This window comes from Mauremys mutica, chromosome 8, assembly GCF_020497125.1.
Source record: "Mauremys mutica isolate MM-2020 ecotype Southern chromosome 8, ASM2049712v1, whole genome shotgun sequence".
In the NCBI taxonomy this organism is placed as follows: Eukaryota; Metazoa; Chordata; order Testudines; family Geoemydidae; genus Mauremys; species Mauremys mutica.
Window position 1 is genome coordinate 24,064,878 of NC_059079.1, and position 19,838 is coordinate 24,084,715.

The window sequence follows — 19,838 nt, forward strand, 5'->3', positions numbered from 1 at the left end:
CATCCAAAAATATTTAATACATTTCAATTGGTATTCTATTGTTTAACAGTGCGATTAATTGTTTTAATCACAGTTAATTTTTGAGTGAACTGCGATTAATTGACAGATGTAATAAAAACCCAAGTCCTCCTTTCCTTCTCCTGACCCAAAGCAATCACAAATTGATTATACAAAAACTGATTCCACATTCAGTAGCATTGAGTTAATCCTGCATATTACCTAAGGGCACTACCTAATAACCTGCAATGTTTCTAAGCTAGTTTTCGAAATAAAACAGTGATGACACAATTTCATGCTTAACAGTACTGCCATCTTCTGGTTCAAAATACTACCCAGTTCTAACACACAATTACTGCTGGAACTAATAAAGTTACATAAACCATTTCAATGTATCCTACTGGAGAGACAGAATACCCAAAATCAGATTTCCCATACAAAAATAAACTTTCAATATTTTAGTGTTATTGGCTTATATTGTAAAAAAAATTGGTCTAAGAAGTCTGTGGAATACATTATATAATAAGAAAATATTTGAGATACTTAATCTAAATGGAGCACAGGCAATGCCACCAAATGACAGGCAAATGACAGAGGTTTTTCTTAAAAGCTTTTAATTGTCCTAGTATAAAGGTAGCCAGAGAATACTACAAATACTGAGGTATCTCGTGGCAATGATAAAGCAATTACTGATGCTAAGAGCATCACAGGGTTCAAAAAATAACTGGGCATTTCTACTGAGAAATACATGCAGAACTACAGAAGTAAGGATAAAAAAAGTTTTGAATAGATATAAACCCTCCAACTTCTGGGCACAGACTACCCTGGTGGTCTTCAAACCAGGAAACACTGACAAGAGTAAGAGGAATATTAGCCATTGACATATAGTAAGAATGGACCTTCAGTTACCTAAATGAGTTCTCTTTATTTAGGATTGGAAGGATTAGATTTTTATTGGTAAGGTTCGAATTCATCATACACATACAAGACAAAAAATATTTTTAGCTAGGCAAAGGAAGGGCGCTGCTGCCAGAGAACTTAGAGTTTGATTTAAGAATATTTACTATGTGTATTTTGACATGGGATGTGCTGCCAATTTGTGTTTTAACAGTTATAAAGCTTTAACTCTTTGAATCTCATTGTCTGTCACTAAATAATTACACTGTTCAACACACACAATTTCCTGAAACTATGAATATGTTAACAGGTGAAAATGCTAAAAAATGCTTAAAAATAAACATATTACCCACCAAAATCATAAAAATATAAATAAAAACACCAAGCCTACACTTACGTGTGAAAAGTAGAAAGAGTTATTTCCTGCAAAGGAATATCTTTTAGAGATATTGCCCATTCCATTAGTTGTGTCTGAACCTTAACTTCCAGGGATTTAGCTCAATTATCGATATGAACTTCCACCATTTGTTTTAAGAAAGTATTAAACAATGAAGCTCAATTATCAAGGACAACAAAACTAAAAATGACCTTATTTTATCTTGAATTCACTTTACACTATCACTCGCATGTGGAAAGGACATCGCTAATATGTACTGTCACCTCCATGGTTAGGGATCTCCTCCTCATGACGAGCTGAAAAGGAGGAAGTGATCAACCTGGCTAGTGAGAGCTCCTACCTGAGTCTGACAGACTGAAGGCTCAAAACTTGATAAACATCTTAAACTCTGCAAATCCCACTGTTCTAAAATACACGATTCCTTTCATCCCTTACTGTTTCCATTAGTTCATTTTAGTTTGCTTAAAAAGGGATTTTAAAAAAAAGCAACTGAGAACTCTGGATCCCAAGACCTTTCATTTCTGTGCTGAAACTGGCAACTCTAGGTTCAGTCAGTGCTGAGGTCTTTGTAAAGTGAAGCCTATGAAGTTACAATAGCTCAGATTGAAAGTGCTCTGAAGGAAGAAACTAGTATTTTTTTTAATGAAACTTTTATTCTACTCACAAATATTTCACTACTTGGATAGGGCTAGAAAGGAAGCTTTTTCTTTTGGGTAATTGCTGGTTTCACTTCACAGAAGTCTCAAACCAAAAGGTACGTCCAGACTACCCACCGCATCGGCGGGTAGCGATCGATCTATCGGGGATCGATATATCGCATCTAGATGAGACGCGATATATCGATCCCCAAACGTGCTCCCGTTGACTCCGGAACTCCACCAGGGCAAGCAGCAGTAGTGGAGTCAACGGGGGAGTCGCGGCCATCGATCCCGCACCGTGAGGATGGGAGGTAAGTCAAAATAAGATACGTCGACTTCAGCTATGCTATTCCCATAGCTGAAGTTGCATCTTACATCGACACCCTTCCCCCACCCCACCCCCTCAGTGTAGACCAGGCCCAAGTGAAACTTCAAAAGTTATACACAACAGACATCATAGCTGATGCTCAAAGTGAAATTGCCAGCTGTAATCTGGTAGCACAGCTATAGTTAACGAGCTGTTGTGTGACTGTGTAATAAGAGTAACAGCTAAGCAATCACATAAAACAAGGACAAAGTTTCACTGAAGAGTTCTGGCAAAGTCAAAGCAGAGAGGGAAAAGGAACCTTGAGTGGTTTGCCATCTGTATGATCCCAAAATTGAATTTCCTTGTAATACAGGGCTGCATTTTTATTATTTATTACCTGTCAGGAGTAACCAGCATTTTAAAAAAACAGTCCTTATCTGTTTGAATTAATTATGTGCATTAGACTCTAGCAAGTTTAAATGCAAGCAAGAGCCCTTTTTAATGCTGACTACTAAAGACTGAATTGGAGTCACATCTTCCTCAAGGGCCTCCATTTCCTGAACAAAGCTAAAGGCTGAGAAAATGGAATGAGCTTTGGAGGAAGACACTGCCAGTAGGCTAAACACACAGCTTGGGCAAATGCTCAAAAAGGGCCTACAGGCAGCTTCTGGCCTAGGTGATGAGGGTGTGCTGATTCCTATGGCACCCCAGCTACAAATTAAAAGTTGCCCTTGCCTGGCAGAACCCCTTGGGAAGTTAGCATCATAAACACAGCTTGTACTCCTGAGGATGAAACCCACTAGGGTGACAACTGCTTCCACTGGCACAGTTTGACCCCACTGTGCTATCTGGGGTAACTTTAGTCAAATATTTATTGCAGAGGTAGAAGCTAAGTTGAGTAAAGGACGGAGAATCCAGTAGACTTTTTAATTTGTCCAGTGCTCAGCAGGTATGCCAGAAATGTGATTCTATACAAGTGGGATTTTCACTACCTATGGACATCTGTGAGCCAGAAGGGGAGACACATTGCATCAGGGATTCTGATAACATCATGCTAACTTTGAATGAAATGACATAACCTATGAGTATATCTTTGCTGCAGAGTTAGCCCAGGCTCTCACTCAAGTGTCATCCCAACCCCACTCCAGTACATACCTCCCACCTGAGTTAAGTGGTGCTTTCAAACCAGGCTAGCTGGCACAACTGAGGGTGTGGGTTAGAGCCTGGGTTCTGTTTTTATTTGGGCTCATAACTCTCCAACTTTGTAGTGAGGAGACAGGTTAAATCACATGAGTGCTATTAGTCCTCTAATGCCTTCCCCCCATATGCACAGAAGCGGAGACAGGTTTTCCCACAATTCTCTCTCTCTCTCTCTTTGGTAGAGCAAAACCCTGTAAGCCAGAAAATGTTTACAGAGTTAAATAATGCTGCTGAAAGGTAAAGGGGACTAGGTCTGGAGGCCCTATGCTAGAGGCCTCAGGGCCCTCCCTCACCCCACCACAGAAAAGAACAGAGGAGAAGTACTCCAAGCAGCCTAGAGTGGCTGCAGGGGAGCAGCCAATCAGAGGGGCTGCTGGAGTGACCAATCAGGGATCAGAAGGGCCATATAAAAGGAAGAAGCAGAGGCAGAGCAGTTCCTTGCTGCCCGGAACTCAAAGAGGGCACCCTGGGTACCTGGCTGGCTAGAAGAGGAGCAGGACCGCAGACAGCTCACTGCAGACAGGACTGAGCCCAGGAAAGGCTGCCAAAGACTGGATGCCTGGCTGGCTAGAAGTGCAGCAGGACCATGGACAGCTCAGTGCCGGCAGGCTGAGCCCAGAACCTAGCAGATTGGGCGAGGGTCCCATGATGGGCCCTGATGGTCTGGTTAAAGACTGAGCCTAGGGAGGGCTGCCAAAAGGACACCAACTGAGGGTACCAAAATGGGCCCCTGTGGGGCTGGTAAAGAAGACAGTGTCTCCAGGACGGAGCCTTGGTGCTACAGCCCCATACCAGGGCTGTGAGAAAAAACGAGAGACCATATACCCAGAAAGGGGGACAGTGTGTGAGACTCGACCAGAGGGCTGAGTCACTGAAGACTTGCTGAAAGAATCATCAGCCAGGGAGAGTGCCTGCGACCCCATTCAGAACTGAAAGAAAAGAAGGCTCACACCTGACTAGAAGGGGATGTTCGTGAGACACGGGTGCCGTCACATTCCAAAGTAGAGAGATCGCAGACATGTATTGGCCAGAGAGGAGTGCTTGTGACAGGCATGTGCTGACACTATTATAGTGACCCAGAAATGGGAGGAACCACATAAGGGGCCTTGATTTCCCTTTTTGCTTCATTATTATTTTTTAATTACGTTATCATATGGTGCCTAAAGATGTGTCCCCTTCTCTCCTCATCCTATAATTTTTATTTTTTATGTATTTTGTATTTCATATTAAAAATTCAGATTTGGCCTAGGCAGAAATCTCCGTGGTGACCGTAGAACTAGCAAAACAAACCCCACCTGGAACAAGAGGGAGTGATTTTGAAAAAGGAAAAAGCATCACCAAAAAAGGCATAAACCTGATGAAAAAAATATTTTTTAGGCCACCTTTTAAAAAAAAAAAAGAGAGAGGGAAAGTAGTATAGACAAGGGTGAAAATGTGAGTTTTAATGACAATGGGCCTGAAACAAAATATGTAGATCTAAATATCCATTAAGGAGATGTGAGCAAATTTGCGACTTGACTCAATCTTTAATTTTCAGTTAAGATTTTAAAATATATATTATACCCAGTAATCAAATGTATAAATATGTATAGATTAAAATATTTATATTTTTATAAAAATATGTATTACACATTTATAAACATCTATATATAAACACTACAGGGGGCACTAACTCAATACTGAGTTACTTTCTTATATTTTCTTTGCAAAGCTTTTTCCTCATTAATATTGAGGAAAATATTATGCTTGCTTAATAAAATTAATATAATTTCAGTCCTTCAGTTCTTTAAAAAAACAACCTTTTGAATAACTTTATTTGTTATACAATTAAAGGAAAATGAAAAGAAAGTTTTCATTACAGAATTTTTAAGATACTAAAACAAATCCTATTCCTAAAAAGCTATTAACACGCGACAGAAGCAGTAGGGAAAAATATCAAGAGAGAACCCTTAGCAGCTCAAGTAAACATTTGAAAGGCTCAGAGTTAATGTTGTGGTATATAAAGTAATGAGTTCAACAACTTAATTTACCATTAAAACAATTTTTTTTAAACCATTGAATAACCACAGCATTAGCCAAAATAACCTCATGAAGGGCCAAATGTATACTTAAATAAGCTTCCTTTCTGCCTAAATGGTGTTAGTAAGATGACTTTGGCATCATGTTTGAAAAAAATGTGTATTTTTTAGACTTTACTGTTAGTTTCACTGAAAGTAAACACAGAGGGTTGAAAGCCGGAAGACATTCATAAAGGGTATATGCCAGTGATTTTCTTCTCGAAATCTCATATCCACATACCAGGAAAAATAAAAATCTTATTTAGAAATACCCTTTAGGCTCAGAGTTTGCCCATGATACAATCCCTATAAAACTGCACAGCTAAATTTACTGCAGTCAGTCTAGAGGATAGAGATAAGGAGACAAATATTAAATAGGAGATTTTAAAAATATGCCCATTATCTTCAGAATATAAAGTGAGGGCCCCAACTCAGAAAGGTAATTCAAGACAGAGGAATTATCTACGAAACAGCTCTTCCAATTCTAGAGACCTTGGAATACCTAAAATCCTTACATTAAAAGATTTCAAAAGTTTCCATCACACCAATTTTTCAGACGTGTCTCCTGTATATTGGTGCAATCATGGGAAAGGGTGATACTCTGTCATGCTATAGCTATATTACTTAATGAAGTTTATTGAAGGTATGTGTTTATTATCCAGGCTCAGTGGTTTAAGCATTGGCCTGCTAAACCCAGGGTTGTGAGTTCAATCCTTGAGGGGGCCACTTAGGGATCTGGGGCAAAAATCAGTACTTGGTCCTGCTAGTGAAGGCAGGAGGCTGGACTAGAAGACCTTTCAAGGTCCCTTCCAGTTCTAGGACATTGGTATTAATTTTAATAGATTAAACAGTGGTCAAATATTCAAGAGTTCTTAAGTGATTTAGTCTCTTAAATCCCATTATCAATATGCAGAAAGTTTGTAGGATTAGCACTGGGAAGATCATTGACCCATATTTTTAAATTCAGAAACTATGTTTATGTTCAGCTAGGGAAAATTAAATAGTTAATCTGTACTATAAATGTTCGACGTGTCTCATTACAAGTTAATGTCATAGAAAAGCGCTGTGGCTTTCTAACATCACCTTCAGAACAGCTGTACAGAAGGTTCAATAGATTCCTCAGACAAAATCTCACATACTACGCTTTTTTAGCAGGCCCTGCAAAGTTGTATTTCGGTACAGCATTGATTTAAAAAAAAAAGTTTTAAAAAAACTCTCCAACTCAATCACAGCACAGCCAACTCATGAATACAAAAGTTGCGGACAGCCACCCATCCAACTGTATACTGCATGAACTGCCTTCCCCTGCCTTCCCCACTGCCTAATGTTCAAATGCAACCACAACAATCACTTACATCCAAAAGTACGATTAGGACGGCACTTACCAAATTTCAGTCATAGTTTAATGTAATATAGAAGCTGGAAAGAAGAGCCGGTATAAGACCAGCCAACCTACCCAGGACCAACCACCAAGTGATCTGTGTAGCACAGTAGTCCACAGTTTGACAAACTCTGATCTCTACTAATTACCATTTCACGCTATTATCCTTTTATGTGTCTAGCTCCTCCTCATCTTTGCCTCACATCTCAGTCCCCATTCAAGCCAGCTACTGAGGGTTGTGACAAGGGTGCGTTGAGAAGGAGAATGATCTGCCAGACATTTAAAGAGGACAATACTGGGAAATGGTAACTGGCAGATAAATATATTCCTAAGTTTTTTTGCACTTGAAGTTACATTTCCTCGCTGCTCACTGTAGCGAAATATAGCTTTGAAGACCCTGCCATACTGAGAGCTAATTCCTTTGAGGAATTTATTAAACATTGTGCACAGCTGTCTTTGAAGGTAATTCCAAAAAGCCATAGAACTTTCTACACTGCTCCAAAAGGCTTTTTCTATCAAAAAAAGGTTATGTTTTAAACCATAACAACAGAGCTACTGAAAACTGAGATCTGAAGTACTATAAAATATATTATTGCTTGAAAAAAAAAATTTGAATATTGTAGAACACCTAATATTATTTTACAAAAGACCAGCACACAGTAGATCCATATGCGCATACTCCATATAATTATGCTATAAATCGAACATACTAGACTAGAAGCAGGTATCTCCCACTTATGCTAAAGAACTCACCTCCCTGTTACTACTAATAGTTTGTCCCTTAACTTACCTACAAGCCAGCACCAAAAATCAGATTTTTCAGGCCAGAAGGAAACCACGAGCAATTCTGTACAGTGTTCTAAGAAAAATGATGAATCACAAAATATGTATATCCATATCTATATCTATCTATATACATAAAAACAATCTATAACCGGATTCATATTTCTTCCTGGCAGATGGCAACACAATGTTCTCAGGTCATTTTACAAAGGGCTGTAACAGAAAGGCAAATACAACATGAAAGAAGCTCAATAATACAAATCAGTCACCTTATACATGCTCCCAACAGATGGCAACAGAGTACTAGAAATACAATGAACCTAAGGCCTTGCTTAACTATTACTGAAACAAGAAGCCATCAAATGGTTATCAGTGAGCCCAATCAAAAAATACTTATGCCTAACTAACTTTACTCACATGAGTAGCCTCACTCAAGCCCATGGAACTATTCCCACAAGTAAAGCTACCCAAGGGCACAAGTGTTTATGCAGGATCAAAGCATCTATTAAGAAACCTGGCAGAAGTTTTTTGTGTGTGAATAGCAAGCTACCTGACAGACAATCTAAGAGGAAAGATGAAGATGTATATAGTTTACTAGCAGTGATATGAAGTAGAGAAATCTTTGTGGCCTACTTAACAAGAGCTTCTAATAAGGAAAGTAAAAACTGGTTTGTTAAAAAGTTTTTGTTGGTGGCCATATCTTGATCTTTGACTATATTTTTGCAACGTAGTTTAGAGAAGGGAGAATTTTTCAACGAGTAAGTATTTAGCCCCCAAATTCCCATTTTCCAGGCACTTTTCAGCTTACTTAAGACAGAATTATGAGCCATACATCATTTTGCTTTGTGAAACTGGCTAGGAATTAGGCCAAAGTGATGTCTGAAAGTACAGTGATTGAGTTTAGACACAACTGTAAGAATTCTCTAGAGCCTTAGATTTCAGAAATATTTATCTCAAAGTATCAATTTAAAATGAAAACTAGAAGTCCTGTTTTTATCGTACAGCACTGAAGAGAGAATACACTTCGTCAATTGGCTGACACTCCCTGTATCCCCCTCACTCAATCTTGAATAACATCATGTATACATTACTACATGGAGCTCAAAATCCCAAGCGTTATTGCAGAGTTGCTTCTCTGAGGAACACTTCTCTGTGGCTACTTCTCAAGATTTAAAAGCTTTATTTTCAAATAAAATACCATATTAGAAGACACAGAAGGCAATCCTCTGGATTTTCAATGGAAAATTAATCTAAAAATAAAAGGGACAATCAGATTCCCCCAGAGAAGGGGCTGAGATATTTTTGGTACAGGCTGGTATGAAGAGGATTTTGCACCTTTCATGAGAATCCTAAATCCACCACAATTTTCTAAAAATAAACATGGCCAGTGCATACTGGGCTTTCACGCTGAACAGCTGCTGTTGGGTGTCAAAATGCAGCAGCATTATATCAGCCATAAAATTCCTTATGGCTGGATTCTCTAGTCTAAAACCACTTTGTGCTATGTAGCCCTAAACCACTCAGGGCTTGGCTACACTTACAAGTTGCAGCGCTGGGAGTTACAGCGCTGGTCATGCAGCTGTGTAGGGCCAGCGCTGGAGTGTGGCCACACTGACAGCTACCAGCGCTGCAGTGTGGCCACACTTGCAGCACTTTCCAGCGCTGTATTGAGAGGTGCATTGTGGGCAGCTATCCCACAGAGCACCTCGTCCCGTTTTGGCGCCGTTTTGGCGCTGAGTATTGTGGGAAGGGGAAGGAAGTGTGTGGGTCATTCCGCTTCCTGTTCCAACGCCCCGTGGTGCATCGCTTCACATCCCAGCATTCTGTCTTTCTGGCAACGTTTGGCGCCATTGTGAGTGTCTTTCTGCTCTGTGTGTGAATCGCGATTTCTGTGGGAAATGGAGCCCGAGCTGCTGAGGACTGTGCTGATGAGTGTCGCCAGCACAACACGTTTGGCAGTCGAGCTATTCCTTCAGCTCCAAAGTGACAGTGAGGAGTCTGACGATGATATCGATATCGATTCTCCTGCCGCGTGTGACACTAAAGTGCTTGTGGCATTCACGGAAATGCTCAGCACCGTTGAACGCCGCTTTTGGGCTCGGGAAACAAGCACTGAGTGGTGGGATCACATCGTCATGGAAGTCTGGGATGACGAGCAGTGGCTGCAGAACTTTCGTATGAGAAAAGCCACTTTCATGGGACTGTGTGCTGAGCTCGCCCCCACCCTGCGACGCAAGGACACAAGATTGAGAGCTGCCCTAACGGTGGAAAAGCGGGTGGCTATTGCAATCTGGAAGCTGGCAAATCCAGACAGCTACCAGTCGGTCGGGAACCAGTTTGGAGTGGGAAAGTCGACCGTGGGAATCGTTTTGATGCAAGTTTGCAAGGCAATTAATCGCATCCTGCTAAGAAAGACCGTGACTCTGGGGAGCGTGCAGGACATTGTGGATGGCTTTGCACAAATGGGTTTCCCTAACTGTGGAGGGGCAATAGATGGGACGCATATTCCTATTCTGCCCCCCCCCCCCCACCTGGCATCAGAGTCCGTTAATCGTAAGGGGTATTTCTCTATGGTTCTCCAGGCGCTTGTGGATCACCGCGGGCGTTTCATTGACATTTACACAGGCTGGCCTGGAAAGGTGCATGATGCACGCATCTTTCGGAACAGTGGCCTGTTCAGGAAGATGCAGGCAGGGACTTTTTTCCCAGACAGGAAGATCACAGTAGGGGATGTCGAAATTCCCATTGTGATCCTTGGAGACCCCGCTTACCCGTTACTGCCTTGGCTCATGAAACCCTATACAGGGAAGCTTGACAGGAGCAAGGACCGGTTCAACTACAGGCTGAGCCGGTGCCGAATGACTGTGGAGTGTGCTTTTGGCCGTTTAAAGGCGCGCTGGCGTTGCTTGTATGGGAAGCTAGACTTGGGGGAAAGCAGCAACCCCGCGGTTATATCCGCTTGCTGTACCCTCCATAATATTTGTGAAGGGAAGGGTGAAACATTCAGTGAGGCATGGACCACCGAGGTTCAAGTCCTGGAGGCTGAATATGCACAGCCAGAGAGCAGGGCTAATAGAGAGGCCCAGCACAGGGCTTCAAGGATTAGGGATGCCTTGAGGGAAGAATTTGAGGCTGAAAGCCAACAGTAATGTTTGCTGCCTTGCATGGGAGTGAATTGCACTGTTTACACTGTTATTCTATTGTCCCTAAAATGATTTGCAGTGCCTCTTTCTTTACTGGGCTAAGGTATCTTTCACTATCTGCTATAATAAAGACTGTTTTCAAAGCCAAGAATTGTTTTATTGAAAAGAAAAAAACTTCCTTGACAGACAGACACACAACATTTCATGAACACAAGAGGGAAGGGGTGTGGGTTGGTGAACTGTACAGTCACAAGTTTGCATATGTCCTGTCTGGAGTGCTGTTTAACGAATCCTGCACTTCAGGGTGCATATACTGCATGGTGATGGGGGTTGAGTGCAGAGGGTAAGGGTGGTGGTAGGTATCAGGGCTGGTTGGTGAACGTACAGGTGTTGGAGGCAGCTGGTGGTGGTAAGAACCTGAATGCTGGGGAAAGGCGGTTTGAGCTGACATTGGGGCACAAGGCAAAAAGCTTTGGGACGGGGGGGGCTGTGGGGCAGCACGGGACTGCTCTGCCTGCATGGCTACGATAGCCTTGAGAGAGTCCGCTTGGCTCGACAGGATGTCTAGCAGCTGGTTTGTGCTTTTCCTCTTTGCCACAGCGTTTCTACGCCAATGTCTCTGGCGGATCATGCTTTCCTTCTCTCGCCACTCCTTCAATTCCTTTCTCTCTGCAGCAGAGTGATGAAGAACAGTCTTCAGCATGTCCTCTTTGCTCTTTCGGGGATTTTTTCTCAAATTTTGTAGCCTCTGTGCTGTGGAACATCTGCTCACTCCAGGAGTCAAGGTCACTGTAGAAACCCAGAAATGAAACATTTAACAGGGGCAGCATTGTATCCACTATCTCCAGACATGAATTGTTACACTGAGGGAGTTCGCACTTTTGCATTCTTTTACCACACGCATAACACAACAGAAGCCACGAAATGGTGAGTTAGGGGTGCTTATAGAGGGAGAAGTGGGGCTTGATTGATAGAGGGGAGCTGGTTGCTTCGGGTAATCTGGAGTGATAGAGGGGTTGAGTGAAGATGCAGCTGCAGGGGTGATCTTCACTATCTCCCTATCTCTTCACTAAAGAGTCTCCCAACATTTTTCACAGGAGTTAATCCTGGAAGATGTCTCCCTGCTGCGAGTCACTAGGGGACAGCGGGAGGCTCTTTTACTGCAATGTGGATTCCGCCCGGGACCCTACGCGGCTTGCCTGTGTTCAGAAATGATCCCCCCCCCACTCGCGGAACAGTGGCGCGGACGCGTCAGCGTGACTGGGACAAGAAACACAGTGGCTCTCCCTATAAACCTGCGCAGGCATATTGCCCACGCTCTGGCTGAAACTTTTGCTGAGATAACTGAAGCAGATTACCGCGACGTGATAGACCACATCAACGGGCTATTCCACATCTAGAGGCTGGCATGCATGCAGCCAGAACCCCCCTTCCTCTCCAGAAACATTTCCACCCAGAAAATAAAAGCCGCTTACCGTTAACCCGCTCCTCTGCTTGTCCTTCTGCAACTGCTGGCTGCTGCGATTGGGTGCTTTCCTCCTGGCTTGAGAAGAGCTCCTGGCTGCATGCCCACTCTGGGGTGTCTTCCCCCATACCAGTAGCTTCACTCGTGGTTTCCTCCCCCCCCCCCGCCGCCGCCTCCGCCTCCTCCTCCTGTCCCCCAGCCTGCTCAGAAGTGTCCATCGTTATCCTGGGATTGGCAGTGGGGTCACCCCCAAGTATCTCGTCCATCTCCCTGTAAAAACGGCAGGTCGTGGGGGCAGCTCCGGATCGGCGATTCCCCTCGCGGGCTTTGTAATAGGCACTCCGCAGCTCTTTAACTTTCACCCTGCATTGTAGTGCGTCCCGATCATGGCCCCTATCCAGCATGGACCTTGATATCTGCTCAAAGATATCGTAATCCCTACGGCCGGAGCGCAGCTGTGCCTGAACAGATGCCTCACCCCAAACACTGATGAGGTCCATCAGCTCGCCATTGCTCCATGCTGGGGCTCGTTTGCCACGTGGAGGCATGGTCACCTGGAAAGATTAACTGATTGCACTCCACACCTGGCTGCAGCAAACAGGAAGGAGATTTTTAAAATTCCCGGGGCATTTAAAGGGCTGGTCACCTGAGGCAAGAGCAGTAGAGTGCAAACTGATGAGCAGAGTGGCTGAACAGGAATTCTGGGATAACTCCTTATTCCCTGGAGGACACTTAAAGCGCTGGTGAGTGTCCACACCTGCTGAGCAGCGCTGGATCACCAGCGCTGCACTCCTTATACCCCTGCCGGGATGGGTTTTCAGCCAGCGCTGCAACCAGGGAGTTGCAGCGCTGGTTGTGCCCTGCAAGTGTGGACGGGGTGTAATTGCAGCGCTGGAAAGCCTCCACCAGCGCTGCAACTTGTAAGTGTAGCCAAGCCCTCAGACAGCCATGGGGAGAATTCCTCTTGCCCAGGTGTTCTCTCCACCAGTGGCTGGATGGAAGAATGAGGCTCAGCTGCCTATTGGACCCAGTGTGATGCTGCCCTGCCCTCCCCTTCCCCTCCCTCCCCCTCCCCCCATTGCATAAGGGGAAGGAGGAGGATATGTTGGAGTGGTACAGGAAGGGGGGGTATGGCAGAGCAGAGTGTCATCCTGCCTGACCCTCCAGTGATGCAAGTTAGAAGTGCTCCTATGCACCCTGAACTTGCGCTGGAGCTGGGCTGCCCTGAATCAGGGAGCTGCAGCCCCCCATGGCAGATGGAGTGGAGAATCAAAGCCTTACTCATTAAAATATACTGCATGTTCAAAGACTTCATATTGAGTACAAAACAGATGGGTACAGCAACAGTATATGTTCTCTATTTATACTATATTAAAGTATATGAACCAAAACTGAAAATATATATATACACATACCTGGTTTCCAAGCCAACTAAGTTAGGATCCAGAGAAATGGTCTGTGTTGTAATTTCCACCTTTCGTACACTGCCAAAGAAATCCGTTATCAGAACATTCTGAGGATCTCTCTGAAAAAGATCAGTCCGGTGTCCAGGTGTAGAAACACACAAACTTCTAGGGCACACCTGAAACTGAACATAAAAAGGAGAGTTACATTTTCCCCTCTCACATTTACTCTTTAAATTAGTCTCTGTTGGTGTCTGTCAGAATATTGTTGGGAAAGGAGAGACAACCGCTAAACAAAATCAGCATTGATATCACTGGTATCAATAACACATGCAATGGTTTTCCACACTTAGAAAAGGTGATTTAACTAAAGAACTAAGAAGTGCTGTTTTGTCATGATTATGCATTTAGAAACCGCTTTTGCTCCTGATATGAATGTAACTCCCATTAACTCTAATGGCAAATTAATATTAAAGGGGAGTTATATGCAACTCTTCTGGGAGAAAACAAGCCGTTCATCAGAACAAGCTGTTTTTCAATGTACATGTGGCAACTTCTGAAAAATAAAACTAGGTGGGAATCCTATAGGTTGATCAACGGGAGGCAAGTGAGGCTGGATAAGTGCTTGCACAGCCTTGGAAAGTCTACTGAGTAGCTAATTAAAAAGGTTGCAAAAATGAAGCAAGAATTTGGATTCTTGACATAGGTCCAGAGGAGCCAAAATCTCAATAGCTGTTTCCCTTCTACAGCCTGAAAATTAACTATGAATTAGAATCATCATATATTAAAAATAATTTAGACTTATTTTAAGTTAGGGTAGGTCTATACTTACCTGCCGGGTCAACGTGTAGCGTTCGACTTCTCGGAGTTCGAACTATCGCATCTAATCTAGATGCGATAGTTCAAATTCCGAACGTGCTCCTGTCGACTCCGGAACTCCACCACCGCGAATGGCGGTGGGGGAGTCGACGGGGGAGCCGCGGACTTCGATCCTGCGGCGTCTGGACAGGTAAGAAGTTCGAACTAAGGTAGTTCGACTTCAGCTACGCTATTCGCATAGCTGAAGTCGCGTACCTTAGTTTGACCCCCCCACCCTAGTGTAGACCAGGCCTTAGTGTAGAGTAATATGCTCACGCAGCATATTATCCACAGATCAGTTCCACTGCTATGCTGAATTCCAAAATGCAGCACTGACACTCCTGTAAAGGCACAGCCATCAAGTGAAGGAGGCAGTAACAAACTTATCTAGGTTTTCCTTAGATCCCAAGAAATTTGAGATAGCAAAGACTTTACTGAGACTAAGTAGGCATCAGAGGAGACAAACTCAAGTTACTATTTCAAGTGATTGTAAACGTTTATTAAATAAGTAATACAACAAGACATATGGTTCTATCAACTTCTGAAAGCAGGGGCACAAAAGGGGATGATAGCATCATTGCTCTATGCATCGTTGCTGTCCATCCTCCTCCTCTGCCCCCACAACCCTCCCATTTCTGTAATTCTGTAAACATGGCTTTTCAGATCTAGACATGTATCTTCTTTCCAAAACCATAACAAACTCACCTAAACCCATGGTCTAACCAGGTCTGTATTCCCATTCAAAGTATTGCACTAGGTCAGGGGTCGGCAACCTTTCAGAAGTGGTGTGCCGAGTCTTCATTTATTCACTCTAATTTAAGGTTTCACGTGCCAGTAATACATTTTAACGTTTTTAGAAGGTCTCTTTCTATAAGTCTGTAATATATAACTAAACTATTATTGTATGTAAAGTAAATAATGTTTTTAAAATGTTTAAGAAGCTTAATTTAAAATTAAATTAAAATACAGAGCCCCCCGGACCGGTGGCTAGGACCTGGGCAGTGTGAGTGCCACTGAAAATCAGCTTGCATGCTGTCTTTGGCACGTGTGCCATAGGTTGCTTACCCCTGCACTAGGGTATCTCCAAATCTCACTTAGGTATGAGGGAACACCCCATCTTTCTAACCTCTACTGGCAAGGGATGGTGTGTTACTGCCAATCCATGAGAAGCCACTTGACCATGAATTAAACACACAACATTATTAGGGCTGGGGAGGACTCTGGCTATAGTTCTTACTGCTAGGACCAGGTATCCAAATTACAATCCTCCAAAACCCAACAAATGCAATCCAAGATTTCCCTGCCATCGCTTAGGGAAAGCACACATCTACAATCTAAAATGAACACTAGTAGTCTTTACAGCACGTTTACAGCCACTGTGGACTCCAATCCCTGGATATAGCGTGGAGCAGTCTTGGAATAAGACTTTGATTTATATAGCACCTTCTATCCAAGGACCTCAAGGTTAAGTATCATTACTCTCCCAACTATAAAATGAAAAGACTGAGAAAAGAGAAATTACTTGTTCATGACCATACAGTGAGTCAGTAGCAGATTTGTGAATATGACCCCACTCTTCTGATTCTCAGTCTTCAGCTCCCCAGTAGATATTGCTGCCTCTGATAGGACATAGGAAATACAAAACCAAATGGAGGATTGGAATGTGGGAACAGTTCTTTAGTGACAGGAAGAGAAAGAGCAAAGATTCCTCCAACCCCGTTTAAGGATGGCAAGAAACTACCAGGCAGCTAGACTAGTATTTTCTCTTCCCATTAGAACACACGATGTACTAGACTAGTAACTGGATGGTGCTGGCTATTATCAGGTGCTTTTATTACCATTGGAAAAAAAAAAAACCAGTGTTTGAACCAAAATGTGTTGCCAAAAATCTGCTTTAAAAAAAAAAAAAAGGAGGAACATCTCAATAGTATTTCCTATGTACCTGGCAGAAAACATGCAAGAAGCCAGACAACTATGTCACCAGGCAGGTCTCCTGGGGCTCACCGTAACACAGCTTATGCAGCATGATGTAGTAGTATAGAAAATAGAACAGTTAGTCTTAGGTAGCAATAAAATCAGAGTGGTCCATTTGATGAGACCTATTCATGAAAGATATCAGAGAAAACAGAACCTTCACTTCCACATAGCTGCCAATACCCATGTTTGTTCCATCCCATTTACATTTGGGGTGCACACTCGTTGCACAGCTAGTGTCATCTTGGAGGATTACATCTGTGTTTTTAGGCATGGCACTTACACTCTCCAGCTCTTTGTTAACTCACCAACTCTGGATCCCACCCTTGTCCTACCCATTCTTCAAAGCATTTTGCCTTCTCTTGCAGGCAACCCCTTAGTTTACTGTTCCAACTTCACTGTATACTGGCACAGGAAAGTGATCAGAAGCAAGAGAGAAGTCTAGTTTTCTATGGTTATTCTTAACCAGCATTAGCAGCTCTGGAATTGCAGAGGCACACACTGGCCCAAGAGCTGGGCACATGGATGAGTTTGGCTGTACATCTTGAGATAAGTGAGTAGAAAAGAGACTTCCTCTCTGGCCATCTTGCAAATCACAACTTCTTGAGAAAGATCAGTCATTTTCCCTTCACTCTTAGCTTCTCAAAGAGCACAACCTTAAAAATCTAAATCTTTAAAGCCCATGAATATCCATAATATTTGTATTTTTTTAATTCACAAATTATTGAAGACATAAGTCTTCTACACTGTAGCTATGCCATCAAGCCACTGCACTGGCAAGGAATGTTATAAAACATTGAGTAACTGTAACAATTTTATATTTCTGTAATGTCAACACCACCACAAATGGAGGTGTATAAATGATTCAACAAACTACGAATGACTTTTCAAAGCACATCACCCATAACTTTTATCTATCAGTTCCCAACAGAATTTCAAACCTAGCACCAAAGGTTTTTGATTGAAGTTGACTCCGTTGCAAATAGCTTCAAAGACCTCAGAGCAAAAGCTGTTTACTAATTCTTCTTTATGTTAACTACTGAAGGCACACGACGACAACAGTTCTTTTATCTGAAAGCCCATTGATCTGCTCTCTTATTGGTGAAATAGTTGTGACAAATTCTTCTATTTTATTCCTATAAAACTGCCAATTTAAAAAATCCTCCTTCTTTCAATGAGTACATTCTAAGAGTGAATGAAATCTGTGATGAACTGTATATGAAAGGGATTTAAAAGATATCTTTAAAAACCCAAGACCATCCTACTTTGGGGTCAATTGTGCTTTTATCACAAGCCCAGAAGAAAGGGAGCTGTGTTAGCTGCGCTGCCCCAGGAATTTCTCAGGAACCAGTCTGCAACCCTTCTCTGCCTAGCTCAGTGTATCTTCCTCCATCATGCTAAACTACCTGAGGCACCAATAAAAATAAAACCATGAGAACTATATACTGTCTAACAGAAAATAACCAGTTTGCTCTGGAAAGTTAAGGTAACTGCAGAGGATAAGTAATTACCAATTCAATTATTTCATTGATCTACTCATCTGAAGGGCATATTTTGCTTCCAGAAGTACAGATTTTATTTCAATCAATTGTGCCAACATTCACCTCTATCTGTTACGATAAAGTTCAGTTTTGAATTCATGAGAAGAGTTTTGCTTTGCTACACATAGATAGCAAAACCACTCTGCCTTTTTAGGCTTGATATCAGTCGAATATCAAGTTGGAAGTGTCAGGAGTGCTAAAAGAAATAATCTGGTTGAAAAATACAAATAAATAATAACAACAATGTATTAGGTGTATGGATAGCTCACTTTGCCATACTCATTAGCTGCCAGGCAATGTCAGAACTTCACTTCGGCCTAATCCTGTTATACGTCATCATGCTAAAAATCATGCCATAAACTTTAAATTACATTTCAAAGTGATCTTATTAATTAGTTCAGCTAACCAGGGGTGGGTGTGGCAAAAGGGACTTATGTGATCTTTGGATATACAAAGAAGGAGTGGTAAGTAGGAGTAAGGAAGGCACTGTACAGAGTACTGGTGAGACCAATACTGTATCCAACTCTGGGGTCCACATTTTAAATAGGATGTTGAAAAACTGGACATGTTGCAAAGAAGATGCACAAAAAAGATTAGAGGGCTAGAAAAAAATGTGTTACAGTGAGAGACTTCAGGAGCTCAATCTGTTTTGTTTATCAAAAATTAGATTGAGGGATGAAATGATTGCAGCATATAAATACATTCATGTGAAGAAAATATCAGGCACTGCAGAGCTCTTTAATCTAGAGAAGAAAGGTAAAACACAAGCCAGATGCCAACAAAATTCAAGTGCTCCCAATTCCACCCTCTGTCTTTTGCAGCAGCCCCTAGTGGAGGCAGCTAGACTGACTCTTGCTCAATTTCAGCCCCAGGTTCTTCCTTTCCAATGGTTCAACTCATCCTGCAGCACTCCCTGATGTAACAATGTGGTATTGCAGAAGGTCTTCATCTCTAGCATCCTCTGTTGACCTCTTCTTTGGCCATGTGATGGCTTGTTTCTGTCTATACCTTCCATGACCTAGCCCTCCAGCCAGGTCACCTTTCAGTTCAGTCGAGATAACAAAAGTCCAACTGAAACATCCAGACAAATGAATCTTCTGCTCCTTTTGGACTTTTCTCTTCATCCCTACTCTCGACCCCTGAGGAGTTCTGTGTTCCTTAAACTGAACACTGCCTTCCCAGAGCTTTGCCCCTGGATGCACTTCTACCCAGTAGATTTTCTTTTGGATGACAAGGTATAGAAATAGATGCAGATTTTTCCTCTAACCTAGAGAACATGAGTTTAGTTTATAAAATTTACTCAAATAGGTCAGAGATTAAAACCAGAAAAATGGCCCCTTTTGTGGGTTAGCAATGGGCTTAATCTTTACCCACAATAAATGCTGTCTATTGCAGCTCTAGGCTGTATGGATTGAACACTACCTGGGGAGATGCTCCTCAGTCATCTGGCACCTGGTGGTATGTCAGTCATTCCATAAAGTGCTCCTGCTGTAGACACTTAAGAAGCAACACAGCCAAATGCAGCCCAGAATTAGTTTATATTCATAAGTCCTTACGTTCTCCAAGACTGCAAACATCCACTTCTACACAACATAAAGTCACTTTATAAGCAAATACATGCTTCTTGACTGAGAAAAATAATTAAGACTAGATACTAAGTTTTTAAGAATTTAAAACATCAGAGTATGCCAATAACAATTACTTAGTTAAAAAAAAATCTCTCTCAAGAGTACTATTGTTTTTACAGTATCTATTAATACATGAATTTTACTAAACGATAAAAAGGGGGGGGTCAGG

The 19,838-nt window shown here is 42.3% G+C and overlaps 1 protein-coding gene across 5 annotated transcripts in view; it reads right to left on the reverse strand.

The window, feature by feature from the left end:
* PIGK (phosphatidylinositol glycan anchor biosynthesis class K) overlaps positions 1–19,838 on the reverse strand; it is a 140,288-nt gene that overhangs the window by 76,532 nt on the left and 43,918 nt on the right. For all 5 annotated transcript variants that reach the window (XM_045028894.1, XM_045028893.1, XM_045028892.1 and 2 more), the window contains one exon: positions 13,681–13,853. In XM_045028894.1, the coding sequence (XP_044884829.1) occupies positions 13,681–13,853 (173 nt within the window). The remainder of the gene's footprint in view (positions 1–13,680; positions 13,854–19,838) is intronic.